General features: G+C 44.3%; 1 protein-coding gene across 2 annotated transcripts in view; it reads right to left on the reverse strand.

Annotated features, from left to right (window-relative positions):
- Positions 1–696: 696 nt before the first annotated feature.
- Positions 697–19,331, reverse strand: part of STK4 (serine/threonine kinase 4) — a 79,247-nt gene continuing 60,612 nt past the window's right edge. The window contains exons 11-12 of one of the 2 annotated variants that reach the window (XR_012491118.1): positions 3,023–5,031; positions 697–2,972 (exon numbers count right to left, since the gene is read on the reverse strand). Coding sequence is in view for 1 of the 2 variants with exons in the window: in XM_019749730.2 (XP_019605289.1) it covers positions 4,873–5,031 (159 nt within the window). In the remaining variant the exon portion in view is untranslated. Of the gene's footprint in view, positions 5,032–19,331 lie in introns of both variants that reach the window. The other variant, XM_019749730.2, reaches the window with a different exon arrangement.

The raw sequence follows: 19,331 nt of genomic DNA on the forward strand, positions 1-19,331 counted from the left end.
TTTGACTCAAGAGCCCTAACTTACTTTTCGGTGTAACTCTGTTCCCTCCCTGCTGTGAAGGCAACTTGAAAGACGAAGAGCACGCAGGGCCGGGCTAGGGAGTTATTCTGGGTAAGGACGGGCCATGTGATGGGCAGGCTCCTGGTGCTCCCTCAGAAGGCGGGGCCGTGCCTGGCCTGGCTTCAGGCAACGACAGACAGGGAAGGAGGCTTCAAGGTCATTCTGCAGGCAGACGCACACTGGGATAGGCCGGTTGCTTTGCCCAGGATGCCTTCTCTCCTTCCCTTCCCATGCTTTCTCCACCTGGCCATTTCTCCCTCAGGTAAGTTTCAGGATGTTTTACCTGCTTCCTTAGACACTCCAGCAGAACTGACGATCACACCTTCCTCCTCTATCCACAGGCTGTGTACCTCCTTCTACCACAGTATTTCCAGGGTTGTGTTCTCGTGTGTTCCAATGACTCCCTAACTGGTTGGTCGGCAAGAACTGTGTCTGTTTTTTTTCCCATTATATCCCTGACAACTAGCTTAGAACCTGGCACACAGTATGGGTCCAACCAAATTTACTCTCTATCCTACCTACCTACCTCTCGCTGGCTTTGGATTCTAGAATAAACACAAGTCAATGTCATGAAGGCTCACAACACCATTATCCAGGCTATAGATGGAGGGTCTCATTTTTAAAAAGAGGATAGTCTGTGGTCCGAAGTATAGTTTATTTAAAACAAAGGTAATATGGTGTAGGAAGAACGAAGGAGGGAGAACAATTCCAACATAAAAGCACATAGGAAACATCTCAAATGAAGAAAGAAAAAAAAAGCAATGGAGGAAGCTATGTCTCATACATATACAAACTGCTGACTGTGACTGATTATTTACATCCAAACCTTATAAAATAGCATTTCAAATCAGCACTGAAGCCAGTGTTATTAGTTTTTGTTACAAAAAGTTAAACCTACAAACTTCACATTTTAAAGTTGTACATCTGCAACAGCATGTATGCTTTTTTTTTTTTCAAAGTTGGTCTGAGTGTAAGCTGGTGAAGAGGATTTTATTTTCCCCAAACACAAATAAGGGCATGGGTTCCAAAGACAACGAATATAATCCTGATGAAAACACAAACAGTGCTTAAGAAAGGATGGGGTGGGAGGGTGTAGATTGGGCAGGAACAACTTTCTAGTAAATAAGAGCTGTAATATTTAGAGGCAACATGGTATGCTAGAAAGGGCACTAGAATAAGAATCCGGAGAACTGGATTTGAATCCTGGCTCTGCCATATTCTAGCTACGAATGGACTTTATCTCGCTGAGCCTCAGTTTCCTTATCTGTAAAATGAGGACAATAATACTTGTATCTCCCAGAGCTGATATGTTTTAATAGATACAGGACTCTTCAGAATCTGCTTCTTCTTGAGTGAATTTAGTACCTTGTATCTTAAAAAAAAAAAACCTGTCCATTTCATTTAAATTCATTTAAACAACTTTATTAGCATAAAGTTGTTCATAATATTATTAGCCTTTTTATATCTGTAGGATCTATAATGATGTCACCTTTCTCATTTCTGATACTGGTAAAAGCTTTTGAGTTTTAAATGGTGTAATAAATTTCTGGCATCTGGCAGGTGCTCAATAAACATTTCCTGGATCAGAATCTATAGTCTCAAGGAGTTAAGGCTATAGTGCTTAAGTTGCTTCAGAGAATTGGTTCTGTCCATCCATCCATCCATCCATCCATCCAAACATTCACATCTCTCTAACTATCTCTCCATCCATCCATCCATCCATCCATCCATCCATCCATCCATCCATCCAAACATCCATCCATCCATCCATCCATCCCTCCCTCCCTCCAAACATTCATCCAACAATCCAATTGCTTGGGAGAAGGGGCAATGGAAAAAGAAAAATAGAAATTTGCTTCAAAATTACTGATGAGGAAGCAATTAAGATATTCTTAGAGAATTCGAGTTTTTTAAAGACACAATTCGGGGGTGGGGGTGGTCATCGTTTCTTAGGAGAGAATAAGTGAGGGGCTAAGAGTTACCTGGAAGCTTGAGTCCCAAATGCTCAAGCAATGACTAACGCTCAGGGCTCAATGAAAGCAAACTGACCTATCTTGAATTTAGAATTCAAAGGAAAAAAAAATGACTAGGATTTGCTCCTCTGCTTTCCTATCACTAGAAAACAAATACACCTTGTCAGGAAATTTATCTGATCCAAAAGAAATTGATTTCTGGCAAAGGACTCTGTCTAGCTAGACTGTGTACTCTGTTGGACCAGCCTGTTGGGTGCACACATGCTTGAAACAAAATAAATTCCAGATCAAGAGTCATGACCCAAGAAAATTTATGGGGAAAAACTGAACCTTCTTTTACTTAGATCTAGCTTATGAAGGGAGAAAAGGGCAGTCCCTTCCTGTCTGGCCAAGTGCAAAGTCCTTTTTAAAAGAACTCAAGCAGGACTGTTAATTAGCACAGCAGATGGGGTGGGTGGGGAATGGCTGCTCCATGCATTGGTTTCTAAAACTCACGTACTTGGCTGTCAGACTTGACTACTAATTCAGATTTTTCCCAACTTAAAAATGCCCATTAGGAGTTAGTCTGTACAAGAAAAGGTGGTTGCTTCCTTTTAAAGAGACTTGTGACTTTCCTTTTCCCTGTAAATACTGGTCCCATGTGATGCTCTGAATCCTGATTCTACCTCTGACTAGCTGTACTGCCTTGGGAAAGAACTTTTTTTCCTTCTCTGAACCTTTTTCTTTATCTATGAAATGGGGCTGACACATACAGCCTACCTAGCTCAGTGCCTGGCATATCATAAGTGGCCAACGAATGGTAGCTGCCATTTATTATTCTAGTGGGATCCTCAAATTGTCCTCTATTCTCTATATCTGCCATATACCGTGTTTCCCCAAAAATAAGACCTAGCCAGACCATCAGCTCTAATGCGTCTTTTGGAGCAAACAATATAAGACCTGGTCTTATGTTAGGTAAGACCAGGTCTTATATTATAGTAAAATAAGACTGGGTCTTATATTAATTTTTGCTCCAAAAGACGTATTAGAGCTGATGGTCCGGCTAGGTCTTATTTTTGGGAAACATGGTAGCTGCTTAACTGGCTTGCGGACCAACAACTGCCTCTTGCATTTTTAAAAACTTGCTTTAATAGCAAAGAATAGAATGTGGCCACAGAAGAGGAACGTTCCCTGCCTTTCCACTGATTCCCAGGTTGGGAAGCAAAAGCAATTATGGAGTCAAATTACAGTATCTTTAGGTGCAACCTAGTCACAGCCCCGTATCTGAGAGGAAGAGCTCATTTGAAAATGAAAACACATTTGACTTTCCCCACTGTCTCCTCTGTGTGGAGGGACTAAATGACAAGTGGCTGAGCTGAGGCTGAGGAAGGGCTCAGTGCGGCCTGTCATAAGCCCTCTGATTTGCTTTTGGCCCTCAAGCTGCCTGCATGAGGCTTGTCTGCGATCCGGCAGATGGTGCAGAGCCAGGCAATGGCTGAAACAGGATGATCTGGCTCCCCCGCAAATCTCTTCATAGCCAGTCACCCACTGCGGAGACAAAGCAAGGACCCGTTTCCATCAGCGGGTTTTCCTGGAACAACCTAACCAAAACAGACACAAGTTGCTTCCGCGGAGAAGGGGCTGTGCGGCTCAGCGAAGCAGGAGTGGGGAGTCGTGAGGTCTGGTCCCAGCCCCTACTTTAACCTGCTTTGTGATTTAGGCCATGTCACTTGCCCTCTCCAAGCCTCAGTCAGACCAGATGATGTCTAGGGTCCCTTCCAGCTCTGGCATTCCACGTGTCTGGGTTGAGCCTCCTGGTGAACAAATCTTAGTCTGATAGTCATTGATCCTTTCCAGACCCCTTAGCAGTAAAATAAAAAAGAAAACAGTCACATACTTGAATGTGGGTCATAAAATCAAGGCCCCCTACCCCGGTCTGTAAGGAGTGGGGAACAACATGCCCTGGGAACGACGAGAACTTGGGAAACCCTGTCCCTTTTGTGGGCTGGACACAGCCCCGCGTGTGCGGAGAGCTCCTGGTAGGCCTGTCCCTCAGTGGATCACGTCTCTTCTTAAGGCACTGGGCCAGTATCTGTGCTGTGACTTTAGGCAGCTGGGAGAGGGGAGGTGGATGAGAGACGCTGACACCGCAAAGGCCAATTTGCAAAGAAGGCGCCAGGCTTCTCCTGGGACCCGCAAAGTAAACGCAACTCTCAAGGCTTTGCCCTGGACATCACCAACAGCTCCAGAGGCCGGGATGGCCCACACAAGGCTGAAACCGTGGTGGAAACTGGCCCAAACCTAGTATTTAAATGCAGCCCTGCAAACGGGAGAGCTTGGCTCCTGGGAGCGAGTGACCCAGCGGCCCCCGGTGTCCTCTGCCCTCGTGTTGCACAGTACCGTAATCTTACAGAAAAGAGGCCAATGGTTTAAAACTGTACCTGTACAGAGATGCCACCACACTGCGTGGAGGACCTACTTATAATTTATATATATATATATGCATATTTATATTTTTTAAAAAAGTCCTCCAGAAAGAACAATCGAAAGCTATTGGGAGAAGGAAAACAAAAGACAATGTAAAACTTTCCCAGCTATCACTCAACTAGGAGTCTCTGTTCCTGGGGTTTAAAACCGAGTTTAAAAGCGCCAAGAAAAGTCCTGTGAAATAAGAAACCTGACCAGTTTCGACACACACACACCAGGGTGGCACGCTGACCGTCGAGGCAGCCCAGCCCACTGGCGCACGTTCCTGAGTTCGCGAAGGTGCTGTGGAGGAGTGACGGCGTAGAAGTGTTGGCTAACAAGCTTATGTCGCTGAGGGCCAGGGTGGAAGCGGGGCCCTCACAGCTGGCCTGGCTCAGAAGTTCTGTTGCCGCCGCTTCTTAGCCTCAATGGCGTCCAGGATTGGCTGCCGCTTCGACTGGTACTTCTGCCGGATCTCTTCAATCTCCTGCTCCATCATGGGGTCCAGGGCCAGGAGCCTCTTCTGAAGGTCCTCCACTGTCCAGCTCTTAAGCTAGAAGAGAAGTGGAAAGTATGGTCATGACACAGCCCAGGTCAGAGGCAGAGCAGCAGAGATGTCAGCCTTTGCAGGCACCCGGAGGGAAGGGAGAGAGGAGGACATGTGGGCAGTGGTTGGATGGTGACAGGTCATTCAAATAAATGGCACATCACCAAGCTTTTCTGAAACAATTTATCCCTGGAAGAGTTCGGAAGTGCTACTCTCTCTGATTGACAGCGCCTTGACTGGGAACTTTCACCTCCCCTAGCTTTTAAATTAATTACATATGGACTCACTGTTAGGGCATTAAAATAACAGTAACTCAGTGTATGCAGAATAATGGCTGCCTCCTAGTTCTTGTGCTACCCAGGAGATGGGCATCTGGACAGTGACCACGCCTCCTTCTGGACACCACACCAGGGAGCACGGATGCTCTCCCCCAACCCTTGCCTTCCCACCCCCCCAATGTCTTGGCGCTGTCGTACTAATCATCACTAACATTGGGGGCTAACCATCAGCCAGGCCCCACGCTAAGCACTCTATGTGGATTGGCTACATAAGTGTCTTGGAAATAGAGACATAACCCTGGGGTTGGGGTGGGAGGCATGGAGCTGGAGAAACCCTAAACCTTCTGAGCTAAGATTTCCATCATCCAGAGAAGAAAACAGGACTTGATATATAATAACACTGACACTTACGTAGTCCTTTCTATGTGCCAGCCATCCTGACATGTTTACGTACATTGTTTCATTTAATCCTCACTTGAGTATGTTATTATCCCCGTATTACAGATGAACAAGCCAACAAAGAGAGAGGCTACGTAACTTGCCCAGCGTCTCACGGCCATAGGTGGCAGAGTCAAGAGTCAAACCCAGAGACCACATTCTCCGCCAGCATCGCTTCTAGAAGGAGCACAACTCTTGAACTTTATGATTGACTCAGGCAAGTTCCCCATCTCGCCAGGCCTTCCTCATCTACAGAAGTGGGGCAGCCGTGTGTCATCAGGTTTATTATTAGGCTTAAATGAGATCAGGGCTGGAAAGCTGCTAGCACCGTGCCTGCTACCTTGTGTGCATAAAGATGGCACTACCCGTGACAACCTCCCTATTCACTAAAGCTGTGTCCCCGGCTGCCGGCGAGTGGTTCAGTGCCATATGGATGGCGGTTTTCACTGCATCCAAGCAAGGCCAGTCCTGGCTGGCAGGGTGGGAATGAATGCAACACTATCCTCAGCAGGTGGTGATAAATCCTGTGAGCTCACAACCAGTTTAATAGGTACAGTGTTTCGAGAACTCAAAAGGCTCCCTCAAGTCTTAGGAGAGATTTATAGAATCATCACCTCCCTCAGCCCGTTCCTGAGGCCCCAACAGGGAAGTGGTACAGGAAGGTGGGTGAAGGGGCCTCTTTCTGTCCCTGCTTCCTTTAGAGCATGGGGTGTGAATGAGTGTGGAGTGCTACAGCGGCCTCCCCAGAAATGGCTGAGTGACCTGTCACCACAGGAATTTTCCTTGGCCCACTTCAGGGAGGTTGTCTGAGAAGTGAGAAAAGCCTAACAGTTCAAGACGAAAGGTTCTTTGTAACCTGAGAATGGAAAGACTTGAGAGTGTGGGGAAATGCGGGAACCTCAGGCTGATAAAAAAATGCCTTTTTCTTTCCAGCCTGTAGTTTTATACCATCTAGGAGGTTGGTATTCTTGGCCCAGAGACACCCCAAAAAGTGATGTTTGCCTCATCGTTAGCTTTTCCAATTCCTCTCCCAAGAGAGAACACCCCAAACCTAATACTGAATGTTACTGGTAGCAAAGGACTTCATCTGTAGGACCCCAGATCCTAAGTCTCTACTGGCTGTGTAACCTTGGACAAATAACTTCACCTCTTTGAGCCTCGGTTTCCTCCTCTGGAAAACAGACAACACTAGTTCCTCCATGAGGATTAGAGGAGTTAACGTTCTTCGCCTAGATCTTCCCATAGTACATATTTGGCAGATAGTAAGCATTCCATAAATGGCAGTTATCTCTGTTGTTATTAGTAACTATTACTGTTGTTATTGTTATTGTTATTATTATTAAAAAGTCTCTATTCACCTCTCATTAACAAGCTGTTCCAGTAACCTCTGATCCCAGCCAGAATCAAACAAGTGAAAAAGAAAATACTCTATTGTGGGCTAACAGTGCCTCAGGGTTGGCACTTGCAACAATGCCCACTAACTTATCTGTAGTTTAACAAAATATTTTTCATCCGTCCATCCACCCATTTATGAAATATTCTTTGAGAATCTGCTATGGACCAGGCACTGTCCAAGACACACAGGATACACACAGGAAAATTCCTGTGGTGACAGGTCCCTCAGCCATTTCTGGGGAGGCCCCTATGGCATTTCACACTCATTTACACCCCACGCTCTGAAGGAAGGCAGGAGTATTTTTTTCAGTGCAAACAAAAACAAGAATTAATGCCCTTGTGAAGCTTACATTTTAGTGACGCAAGACAAATAACAACACAGTAAATTAGCAAAGTACTCTTACAGTAGGTGATACGTACTGTGAAAAAAAGAAAGAAATACAGTGAAGGAAGGGGAGCGGGGCATTGTGAGGGAGACTTGCTTTTTGATCCACACATTAGGATGGAGAGTCAGCTGCAAAATGAAGAAATGGGAGTGACTGGACTGGTCGGGCCTCCCAACGTGTTCTGCAGCTTAAGGCCGGCCCCTTCTCCTCCCAGGGCCTTTTCCCCCATTTGTAAGCGAGGGCTGCCTAGATGACCTCACAGGTCTTTTCAGTTTTCCAGACTCACTGTTTTTCCAAGTATGAACCGTGAGTCAACCTGCGTCGGAATCTCGAGCCCCACCCCAGAGCTACTTGATCAGACGCCCCACGAAGTGAGGCACAGGACGTGGCATCCGGGTGTCTCTTATCCATCCTCAAATTGGTAAGCATGAATCTGCATCTTCCTGATTGTTTTCCTGTTGCTTCTAGGTTTCCGATTTCTGTGCAGTCTTTCTGCCCTTGATTCTAATCTGGGGTCACAACCAACAAGCACCCAGCCACCTTCAGGCTAATTGACTTGCCTGAAGGCCTTTGAGGCTTAAGTTACACCTGACCGATGAGAACACAGCCAGCCCGTCACCGCTAATGACTGGGTCACACCATCCAGATATGGATTTTTCTGAAAACAAGCTCAGAGAATGGTTTTATGGCACTGAGGGTAGCATTTCACCTTCCTGGTCCTTGGTGGCATAAATAAATTTCAAATGGCTATCTTGTAGTAAAATAACAGCCTGTACCCTGCAGGAGCAAATTCTCAAACCAGCCACGTAGGAAGTGTTAGCTGTTTTCGATAGCGACAGGCAATACCACCATTTAGTATCTCACCTATCCCCGCAGGATAAACATCCTCTCTGTACAGTGACTCCCACATTTATCTCTAGACCAGAATTCCCCTGGGAACACGTCCAGATCAGATCCTACTGGATCTCAGTCCCTGATGATGTCATATAAATCTGCAACTTACCACATCTAAAACAAAGCTCTGGGTCCTACCCCCCCCTCATCCCCAAACCTCCTCCCCTTACTTCCCAGCCTTCCTCATCTCAGGAGAGGTACTGCCATCCTCCCAGGTGCTCAAAATCATCCCCGACTCTTCCCTTTCCCCCACTCACATCCAATCCTTGGATCTAATCTCTGAAATACTGGTACAACTCAAATCCAACAACTACTTTTTTCCATCTCCACCTCCAACCCACTTGCATCGCATCGCAACAAACATGATTAAAAATACAGAAATGAACCAGATCACATCACCTCATGTGTCCTACTGCACTTAGAATAAAATGCAACAAAAAGGCCCACTTCTCTGGCCCCATCGTCCCCCCCACCCGTTATCTACCACGCTCCCCTTTGCTTAGGACCTGCTAGCCACGCTTTATTGCAGCTCCTCACACAGGCCACTCTGTTCCCGGCCTCAGGGGCTATGCAGTTAATGACCCTTCTGCCCAGTTCCGCCTTGTCCTTTAGGCTTTAGCTCAGATGTCCACTCCTCGGAGAATTCGAGCAAGCCTTCTCTCGCCATCTTATGTCGAAAGTCGCCTCGTCTCCATCATTCTCCATCTCGGCCCCTCATTCTATTTCCTTCAAAACAGTCATGGCCCGTGTTGATGTTTTTGCTCGTCTCTCGTACTGGGATGAAAGTTCTACGAAGGCAGCGACTTTGTCTTGGGCACTGTGCTGAGTGTAATACGGGCTGAAGGAAGATCGCCCTTCATTTCCGGTCAAACAGTAAAGGAAGCCACAGAATCAAGGGAGCAGGTGACCCCACCGCTCCTAGCACCACCTCAGGTAACAGGCCCCACCTCCCCTGAGGTGCTGAGAAGACTCGGATTGGAACAAAGGAGTGAGTTCTGCCCTCAAGGAGCTGACATTCCTTTCAGCATTCTTTCGAAATCAAAAGAAGTCTCTCTTCACTTGATTAAAATTTCCGTGTTTTATACAAAACAGATCCCCAATCCTCGCTTAGCTCTAAAGGACATGTCTAATGTAAATTTCTTTTTCCCCCCGAAAAAAAGAACTTCTACTACAAGAAACACACTATGGAAAGAAGAAGATCAAATGAATAGACGTGATCTTTCTGAAGGCCAAGCGCAGAGTCGCAGGCTTGTTGCTGCAGGTGGGCTGTGCTGGAGAGAACAGCCCAAGCCCTGGGATTTGGGGCTCTCTTCCTGGGAGAGGTCCCAGACGGAAGGAGAGACTAAAAGAAGCCTCTTACTCATGGTTATGTAGAATCCCCTGCCCGCCTGGGTGCTAATCAACACTTCACTCTTGGGGGAAAACGGAAAAGGGTGGGCTCTGAGTCTGACAGGTGGTACTGACATTTGGTGATTGTCCTCACTCACTGCTGTCTGACGGACACCTCAGCTTCACTCACCATTGCCTTTTACCCTGTCTGATGATGTGGTCGGAGGTCTGAACAAGTAAAGGCAACAATGTACGTGCAGGAGAGAGAGAGAGAGAGAGAGATCTTAAAAACTGAGGCGTCCGGAAATGTGCTGCTGTATCTAAAGCAGGCATTATTTCAGTCTGAAATTCAGCCTCACCCTGTTTTAGCAGGATCCAGGGCTGACTTACTACTGATTCTACAGAAACATGGAGAAATATGTTAATTACTTGAGCACATGCCATGTGTTCGGCCCTGAGCCAAGCATTTTGTCGACACTGTTTCATTTAACCCATCTGTAAGGTAACTATCATTACTGTCCTTTCACAGATGAGGTTAATGAGGATTAGAGCGAGCAAGTCATTTCCCCAAAATGACACAGCAAGGAATCGGGAGAGACTTATAATCCCCACAGGAAGGGTTTCTGGAAGTGGGTGTGAGTGACCAATGTGGGGCAACTGGGAGAATTACAAATTTAGCTGACATTAACTACATCTGATTGTCCCTCACATTCCCAAATGCCACTGCTGGCAGTGACGGTGATTTGGGGCAAGTTCCGTGACTTCTCTGGGATTTGGTTTCATTTGTAAAACAGGGATGAATGATGCTACCTCTCCTCATGTGAAAATACCAAGTGCCTACTGTGTGCATGGCATTGAAACTGAGGTGCCGTGACTCAACTCAAGGTTGCCGAACACAATTCCAATCTAATTAACCAATTTTACTGGCAGCTCCACGAGGCCAGGAACACTGTTGGGTAACGTGAGAATCAAAGGCGGTATCTGTTGGAGAAGCAGCTGGGTTTAGGGGCAGGCGCACTGGCGTTGAGTGAGAGGGACCGGGGTTCCCTGGGAGCTCTGCCCTTGGTAGCGGGATGCCCTTGGGAAAGTCGTCTAATGTGTGCCTCAGGGTCCCCAGTTTTCAGTAGACAATAACAGTATGTCTCCTACAGGGAAGCTGTGAGGCTTGGCGATATTGGCAAAATGTATTAACGTAGTGTCTGGTGCACACCAGAAAGAAAGTGGGTAAGTGGGAGCTACCACCTTAAATCCTTTCTTGGAAAATGGAGTAATAATTATAAACAGCAGCTGCTGTTGCTATAAGAACTGAGCTTGATGAGCTCGTTACAGTGCAGGACGCACACCACACAGAGGAGTCAGCAGTGGCCTCCGTGTGAGAAACCCCCATCAGATGACTCTGGCTTGTTTCCTCTGGGCCAGACCACAGCAAAATCTCAGATACCAGCGTTGGTCTGAATACAGCAGGCTGATGGGAACTGATTTCTTCTCACGTAACTTTAGGAACTGTGAAATTCTGAATTACACAGTACAGTTGCACAACTGCCTGGATGAAAACTGAGAAGATCTGGCTGATGTTTCATCACAAGTGACAGGTAACTCTCAGGAATTACACTGACAAGGAACACGTTAGAATGTGGAGCAGAGCTTCCTCCTGCCTGGGCCACAAGGCCCACAGTGAACAAACGGGTCTGGTTCTCATCCCAGGTACAGGGTTTAGACCTATTTCAAAGTTCTGCTTCTCTGCTGCTAGAAACCCTCACCTCAGAAGTCTATTGTGCAAACAGTGTCATGAGATGTTCCTAGAAAAACCATCAACGAGAGACCTGCCAAAGCTTTAAGGACAAGCTTCCACTCTATACAGACTGTACTGAGCACTCACCATTCTGTGTCCAGAGTCACAAACAGCGTTTCTTAAACCCACACCCTTCTGGACAGGTGAGTCAAGCTGAGGCCCTGTCACAGAGATGTTTTACGGTGGCCAACAAGAAGGAAAGAACACACCTGTGGAATTTGGCAAGATGACAAGGAAGCTTGACAGAAGCTAACAAGTCAAATGAAGCCACCAACATGCCATGCATACCTCCCACACCAGCCCTAGAAGGTGGGCAATGGAGAGAAGGTACAACGGTCAGTCAAAAGGCACCGAGGGCACTGACTTAGTTCCACCAAAGATACTCTTTCTTGTCTCAGTCTAGGAGTGGATTCTAGACTGGGGAGAGGTGACTCCAGTAAGGTAAGATTTGTAGGTGATGCAATAATCTCTCAGCAGATGAGTGAGCAGACAGTCAAGCATAAAAGCAAGGAAGCTGACAATTAAATCACAACTTGTATGGATTAAGTAAATACCAAACCATTCAGTTTCAAAAGATACTGCTCCTCAAGTGAACCTTGTGAGAATTGTAATGAGAGATTTCCTCTGATTCAAAGTATGGTCATGCCAAATTATGCTTTCATCATCAGGCCCTTATAAGATCCCCCTCATGCTTCTCCAACAAGGAAGAAAAGTTACAAAACTCTTATCAATTGGGGATTCCTTCAATTCCATTTTGAGTTTATGATGACTTCAAATCAATACATGGAACTGTTATCAGAATTCCCACCAAAAAAAACAAGACTGCCTATATATAAAATATATGCCAAGAAGACTGGAATGAAACGCAGACTGAAAGCCTGGGTGAAACAAAGAGATCTGGCTCAGGGAGGCCTGGTGATAGGCCGAGAGCTCGGACCTGGGCCCGATGACTGGTCTCAACCAACCTGAACACTGAATCCAGACAGCCTCCCACCTAGACAGGGCTCTGTATGTGTGTGTTGAAGTGTATGATTTGATAAATGGCACGAACAAAAAGACGAAAAGCAAAAGATTTTTTTCTTTAAACAATGAGGTTTACCTATAATATAAAGTATGTTACTTGCATACTGTTAGTAATAATAAATATGGACGTGATTTATTGAAAATTATCCTTCAATTCACATGACAAAATTCATTTTTGAAGTAGTACTTTTGCATGCTTAGAATTTATTCCAACTCTGTTCTGCCATGAACCTTCACAACTTACTCATCACGCACCTGCTCTTTTGTTGTTACTATTTTGTGTTTGTTCTGTGAGTTTTCTAATAGCCTTTGGCCAAAGGTAATAAAGCTTTGGCCAAACCAAGATTTTTTCCTACCACCACGACTCTGGCTTTTCCCAGCAAGAACCCATAGGAAATTTCACACCCCAAATACAAAAGAATAATGGGTCTCACGATGCACTGCACTGCTCCTACATAACATTAAATCTTTAATTATCAAGATGCAGGGAGTACCTGCTCTGTGTCAGACACGTGTGCTAGGCCTGGCCTGGGGGCAGGAGTCGGGATGATAGGGGTGGTGGGTGAGTCAGGGTGCGTGTGGGCCAAAAAATTATACATAGCAGGACCACTTTAAGAAGTGGAGACAGACGAGGTAGGTAAGGCAAGAAAACAAGCTCCCACCTGAGGCTGCTGAGTAAGTACCTGACGACGCTAACAGTGAGGAGAGCGGCTTTAACCGAGCACCAGAGGTTAGGTACTATGCTCAGCACTTTATAAGCATTAGAACAGTCTGTGAAGTAAGTGGTATTAGCCCATCCCACAGAGGTGGAAACTGAGGCTTAGGGGGCTACAGGAATTTGCCCGTGGCCCCAGAGCCAGGAAGTGTAAGTGGCTGAGTTAGAGATGAGCCCCAGCACGTCCGACTGCAAAGCCTGAGCCAACTCCGTGCCAAGGCAACATGTGCTACAGGAGATGAGAGGAGGCAGCCCTGTGGTCAGAGCCTCAGAGAGAAAGATCTTGCCATTTTATACAGTTAGAGTGCAAACAAGGGCCTCTCACTCTAACTCGGGGAAAAGTCTGAACTGTAGAAGTTTTACAAATGAACAAATCTCCATTTTCAAGGAACCACCACCACACTTGAGATATAAAGGAATAATAAAATCAGGTTAAGTAAATGAAAGGATATCTGAGTTTTTTTGTCAATATTACCATAGCTACTCAAAATTCCTTCAGGTGCCATCCTTTTCAACCTCCATGCTTCTGCTGAATATAATTCTCCCTGTCTTAGCTGAGGGAATTCCCACTCAACCTTCCAGCCCTGCCCAAGCTTCTGCTTCTCTCTCTTCCCGGCTACCTTTTCCTTTCACGAAAGTGGGAGCTATTTCAGAGTAGGAACTACATCTAATATAGTTTCAGAGTGTCAGGCCAGCAGAAAAGAGTTCTCAATAAATATTTAACAAAGATATATGCCCTTAATCACTAAGCCCTGACTTGGAAATGATACTGACGTTTTACTGGGTTCCCTCCATTATTAGTAAGACGCTGAGCTTTTCAGAAGCTTTGAAAATACGTAATCAATACAAAAGCCTAAGAGTATAAGTTTATTAATAAGGTTACGTCAATTACTCCAAACTCAAAACGAACAGCGCATCCAGTGTCCTGACTGCCATAAAGGTACACGGAAAACAAGGACATAAAAGTTCGTCCTAGTCTTGGTTGCTGACGATTGCTCTTGAAGAAAAAGTCTATTAAAAGGTTTTTAAAAATGAACAAGTCTCGTTATTTCACACTTGACGAAGCCACACTGTGAGAGGACACCTTTCAGGAAGTTAGCAAACACATAGTTTAGAATACTTGCATCTCCTAAAGGAATTGTAAATGTCTAAAGAAGGCAGAGTGCAAGAACACAGCAGTTAGCTCCCGCTATTTGAAGCACTCAAGGGTGACGTCAAAAGTGTCATCATTCTTGCGGGGATATTAATCTTTCAGAAGGTTAAGAAAACCTAAACACCGAGCTGCTGTTTTAATGTACCTTAATAATTCAGGAAAAGGGCAGCTGATCACGTAAGAACCCCTGTAAGTTGTGCCTCTGGACACTTTCTCAGGCTGGAAATTTCCAAGATAACAAAGAGGCTGGGCTTTTCTCTCTTGTCTTGCCAAATAAAAGACGCCCAAAGAATCCTGAGCAAACCTGAAAGCTAAAACACAAATTGATCTCACTTTACTTAATAGAGGGAGTCTTAAAAGGTATCTTCAGACCAAACAGGATCCAATTTAAACACACTAAAAGAACAAAATGTTTACAGAAAACTGGAGAATCCAAAGAAAGTTCCCTGAGTAAGCTGTTTTGCGGGCCTAAATTTTTACAGTTTGGACTTTCTTAAGCTGGGAAAACTTGTAAGGGAACAGCACTCAATTTCTGGAAAGTGTATACAACCTCTGTAAGTAAGCCCTACTGCTGGGAAAGTCCATGTAATGAAGGGTCAGAGATTTACAACCTGAAGACCCCAAAGTAAATATTCTCTCAATATCCTTTGAGAGAACGGAATTCTGCAGCAAAAGCAGACAAGGGCTCTCTGCAAGGCACATCAGAATATTTCTGCAATGACCTCAAGTCTTGGGACCTGAGTCCCCTGCCGTGTCAAAAACATAAATCAGGTCCGGATAGAGGGTGTGTGTGTGTGTGTGTGTGTGCGCAATACTTTCAATTCCACCAGAAACACTTAACTGCTAAATAGGGACTTTTCTGATTCTTTTATTTTTCTGATTTAAGACTGTCTAAAAGAGATGGTGCATTCCTATTCTGTAAAAGTGTTAATGTGTATATGTCCTAGATACTTTGGGATTACCCTTTATTCTTTTCAACAAGTCTTTAACTGGTATGAATAATCAAATGTGACTTAATTTATTCCATGGTGATATTTTTCAAACGTGTATAAATTCATACCAGGAAAGTTCTTTGTGAAGACCACGTGTCCTAGTTTTCTGATTCAGAAAGGATGCTCACCAGATTCCTAGCGGTATGTTCGTCTAAGTTCAGTTAAAAACACACAGCTTCTCTGGTATGAAACTGTTCTTTAAAATATAAATTCATGTATTCAAAGGCTAATGCTCAATGGCAAGGATCAACAAAACCAAAAGCTGGTTCTCTCAAATGAGTTCAGGGGGGAAAAAAAAAAAAGAAAAACCTCTGAGAAATCTGATCAAGAAAAAAAGAAACATATTAGGAATGAAAAGCAAGCTAGAATTACAAGTTTTAAGACCCAAAACTTTATGCCAAAATATTATAAAACTTAGATGAGATCAAGATTTCTAGGGAAAACAACAACAACAACAAAAACAACAACCCTAGATTTATCTGGAATAAAACCAAAAAGATTATGGACCAGGAATTCTGGACTACAAGAATAAAGCGGGAGGAGCTGGATTGTTAAAATGTATACTGAAATGACAGCGCTACAGACGATGAAACAATCTTTGAAAATAGAGACAACCATGATGATATTGAGCAATGGTGCTTCCCCTATAAGCAGGGGGGGAAAGAAAAGTTAACTCCCAATTCCCAGTTCTGGCGCCATGACAGACTACTGAGATACTCCCCAAACTTCCTCCGGTGAAAAGGGAAGTCTCTAGGTGCCAGAAACATTGTATGCCCACCCCATTTTATTATCATGCTAACGTTATTCCCAGTCAACCTAGAAGACATAAAGGTAGGGCAGAAGCACGAGCAGAAGCCTTGCCAATGTGGCCTGGTGAGTGGGCAGGATTTAAGGACTCATTGTATAACGATTACAGGAACAGTAACAATTATATAAACCAGCATTTACAAACACTTATTAAGCATTATTAGCTGGTCACTATGTTAAGCACTTCCATGTATTATCTCTTTTGATTTTCATTAAATCTTACAGTTATAATCATTGACCTGATTCTATAGATGGGAAATTTGAGGTGTGCAGAATTATATAATTTGTCTGAGGTTCAGGCCCCAACTGGCAGAGACCAAAATTGAATCTGGTTCTGTCTGACTCTAGTCTGTACTTTTAATGAAACATCACCCCAAATCTACCCTTGGTCAGGTGCTTTCACACTTGTAATCTTAGTTATAGAGAGAATGATGTGCAAAGACACCAGCAAAGCAGCACTGAATACACAGATTAGCCAAGATTTAGTTGTTCGCCTTGGTAACAATGAGTTAGCACAAGGCTGGCAAGGTTTATTCAAGTCACGTTACCATAATACTCATCTCCATCTGTAAAATGGAAAAGCCAGATAATCCCAACCAACTGTCTGTAGAGTTTCTGTGAGAAATAATACAAAAACCCCACATGGGTAGAAGTTTCCTGGGGCCAAATTTTGGCTGCAATAAAAAAACACACAGCATCTTTCTGCAGAGCTTTTAAGCAATGTGAACTACTTCCCAACTTGTGGAATTCCCCCTTATTCGCAGCAATGACCAGAAGTGGTCAAGAAAACTTTGGGTGATGCCTCTTGTTGGAGGTGTAACAGGAGTTAGAACACATGCCCGTTAAGGCCCCGTTCTGTTCTGAAAACCTGTATGTCTATGAGTGACACAGTATTGGAACAGCTTACCGAGAGAGATGATGGGTTTTAGGAATTCAACACATACATACGCCACTTGTCAACTGTGCTTTCAGGGAAGCCATGTGGAAGTGACCTAGGGACAGCCATTTCTTGGGCCTGGGGTGCCAAGACACTATTTGTAGGTCTTAGGGTCCATTTCTGATCTTCTGTTCTAAGTTATCTAGATCTAAATGATTTCTTATCACTATTCATGTTGTCTACCCAAATTCACAACACCCAAGGTCTGGATTCAGCTCTTTGGCTCACCATGTGTTTGAGATAAAAATCACCCTATATTTTAAAAGCAGAGAAGAATTGGCCACGAAGAGTGAACTTGCAAGAAAAAGGAGGCCAAGTTGTCTGAGAACCAAACAAAGGAAATGAGAAATAGGGTCAAGCTCACACAGGCTGATGCCATTTTAAGCAACGTCCTGGGTCACAAACCACCGGCATTTAAGTCTTGCTCTCAGCGCCATTTCCATAACTAAGTTAAAACCCAAGCTCAAATCAGCCAGCACGATTCACCCAGCAGAGCCAGGCTACTGTGACTTGAGACAAAGACGACATTCATGTGCCATGTGGTTTCTCAGAAAGCATATCTCAACAGCAGGTTTCCCTGGCAGTTTTGGACACATATTTCTTTTTCAGACTGCTGTTCTTGGCTGGTTTTCTGAAAGTGAAAAGTACAAGATCTCATTATATTCCCAAGTACAAATGAATTCAGCCTTAACATACTTTCAACGCGGCTTTACAGGAAAAACAAGAAATTTGAAACAAAAATAGTATACCCTGTCAAGAACAATCTAGGATAGTCTTCTCACCAGAAAGTCCTCTGCATGATTATTACCTCAGTAAAGGTCCATTAACATGCAACTGCTGTTTATCCTGGCGAGCTCCTGGGCGTTCACGTGGCCGCAGGAGGGTGGGAGACCGAAATACTCGTCTCAGTCTCCATTCATCTTTCTTCCAGCCCAGGATTATGAAAAGGAACTCATCAAAGAAAGATGAAAAAGCAAACAAGCATGGAGATCGTCCAGGACAGAATGGCAGAAGCCTGAGAATACAGGGTCTGATGTTTAATATCCTAGAGTCACACACTCGACAGACAAAAAAAAACCAACCACAGAAGCAAACACCAGACTTCAGCTCCTAAACCGGTGGTTGACAAGAAAGACAGCCTGGCCTAGTAAGTTAGAATGATCTAACCGCAACCTAACTCCAGCCAAACACGTTCCAAATACTAAACACCAGATAAATGGAGAATGGTTAAGTCAATCAAAATAATATAATGTGATAGACTATTCAGTAGCCAACAAACGTGATGATCGTGTAAATGCGTTTAATGATATGAGAAAATGTAAGTGAAAACAAATCAAGATATTGTATTATACATATGGAATGATCTCATACGGTCATATACAAGTATATTATGATAGATACATGTACAATAATATGTAAGTATACAAAAACTGGAGGCAAATGTATGAAAATGTAAAAACTATGATTATTGCTGGCGGGTGGTGGAATTGTAAGAGAAATGCTCTTCTCTAAGCTTTTCTTCAATTTCTAAACTTTCTACGATGGGCATGTATTCTTTTTACAACGAAGAGGGGGAAAAAGAGCATTGCAACATCCTAGAAGAGCAAATCAACTCTAAAAAAGAGGACGAAAAATAACATTTATTAAGTGCTTCCTCTAGGCCAGGCACTGTCCTAAGTGCTTTACATGCATTATCTCACTTGATATTTAAAACAGCCTTATGAGATAGGTGTGACTTTTATCCATATTTGATAGGTAAGGAAATCGAAGGTTAGCCAGGTGACATAATAGGTGGAGAAGATGGGCTGAACCCTAACAGAATGGCTCTGGAGGTTTTAACCATACGGCCTCCACCCCAAGGCAGAATCTGCCTTCCTGACAGGAGGCTGGACCTAAAAACAAGCATCGATGATAAAACCTACGTTGAAAGACACTACGATAGTTTAGGAGAATATGGCTACAAAAGAGGAAACTGCTAGGCACTACACTGCTCAGGTACATTCTGAAACTGGACGAACTGAAAAGCACCTCTAACTGAAGTGATAAAGAGAAGATCTGTGAAAGAGCCACACACACTACTGGTGGAAATACACCAGTACAACAAATGCAATCCACAGCTAAATTCTACAATACAGAGAAGGCTGGAAAACACTGTCAAAGAAAGACT

Source organism: Rhinolophus sinicus, linkage group LG13, assembly GCF_036562045.2.
Source record: "Rhinolophus sinicus isolate RSC01 linkage group LG13, ASM3656204v1, whole genome shotgun sequence".
NCBI classification, from domain to species: Eukaryota; Metazoa; Chordata; class Mammalia; order Chiroptera; family Rhinolophidae; genus Rhinolophus; species Rhinolophus sinicus.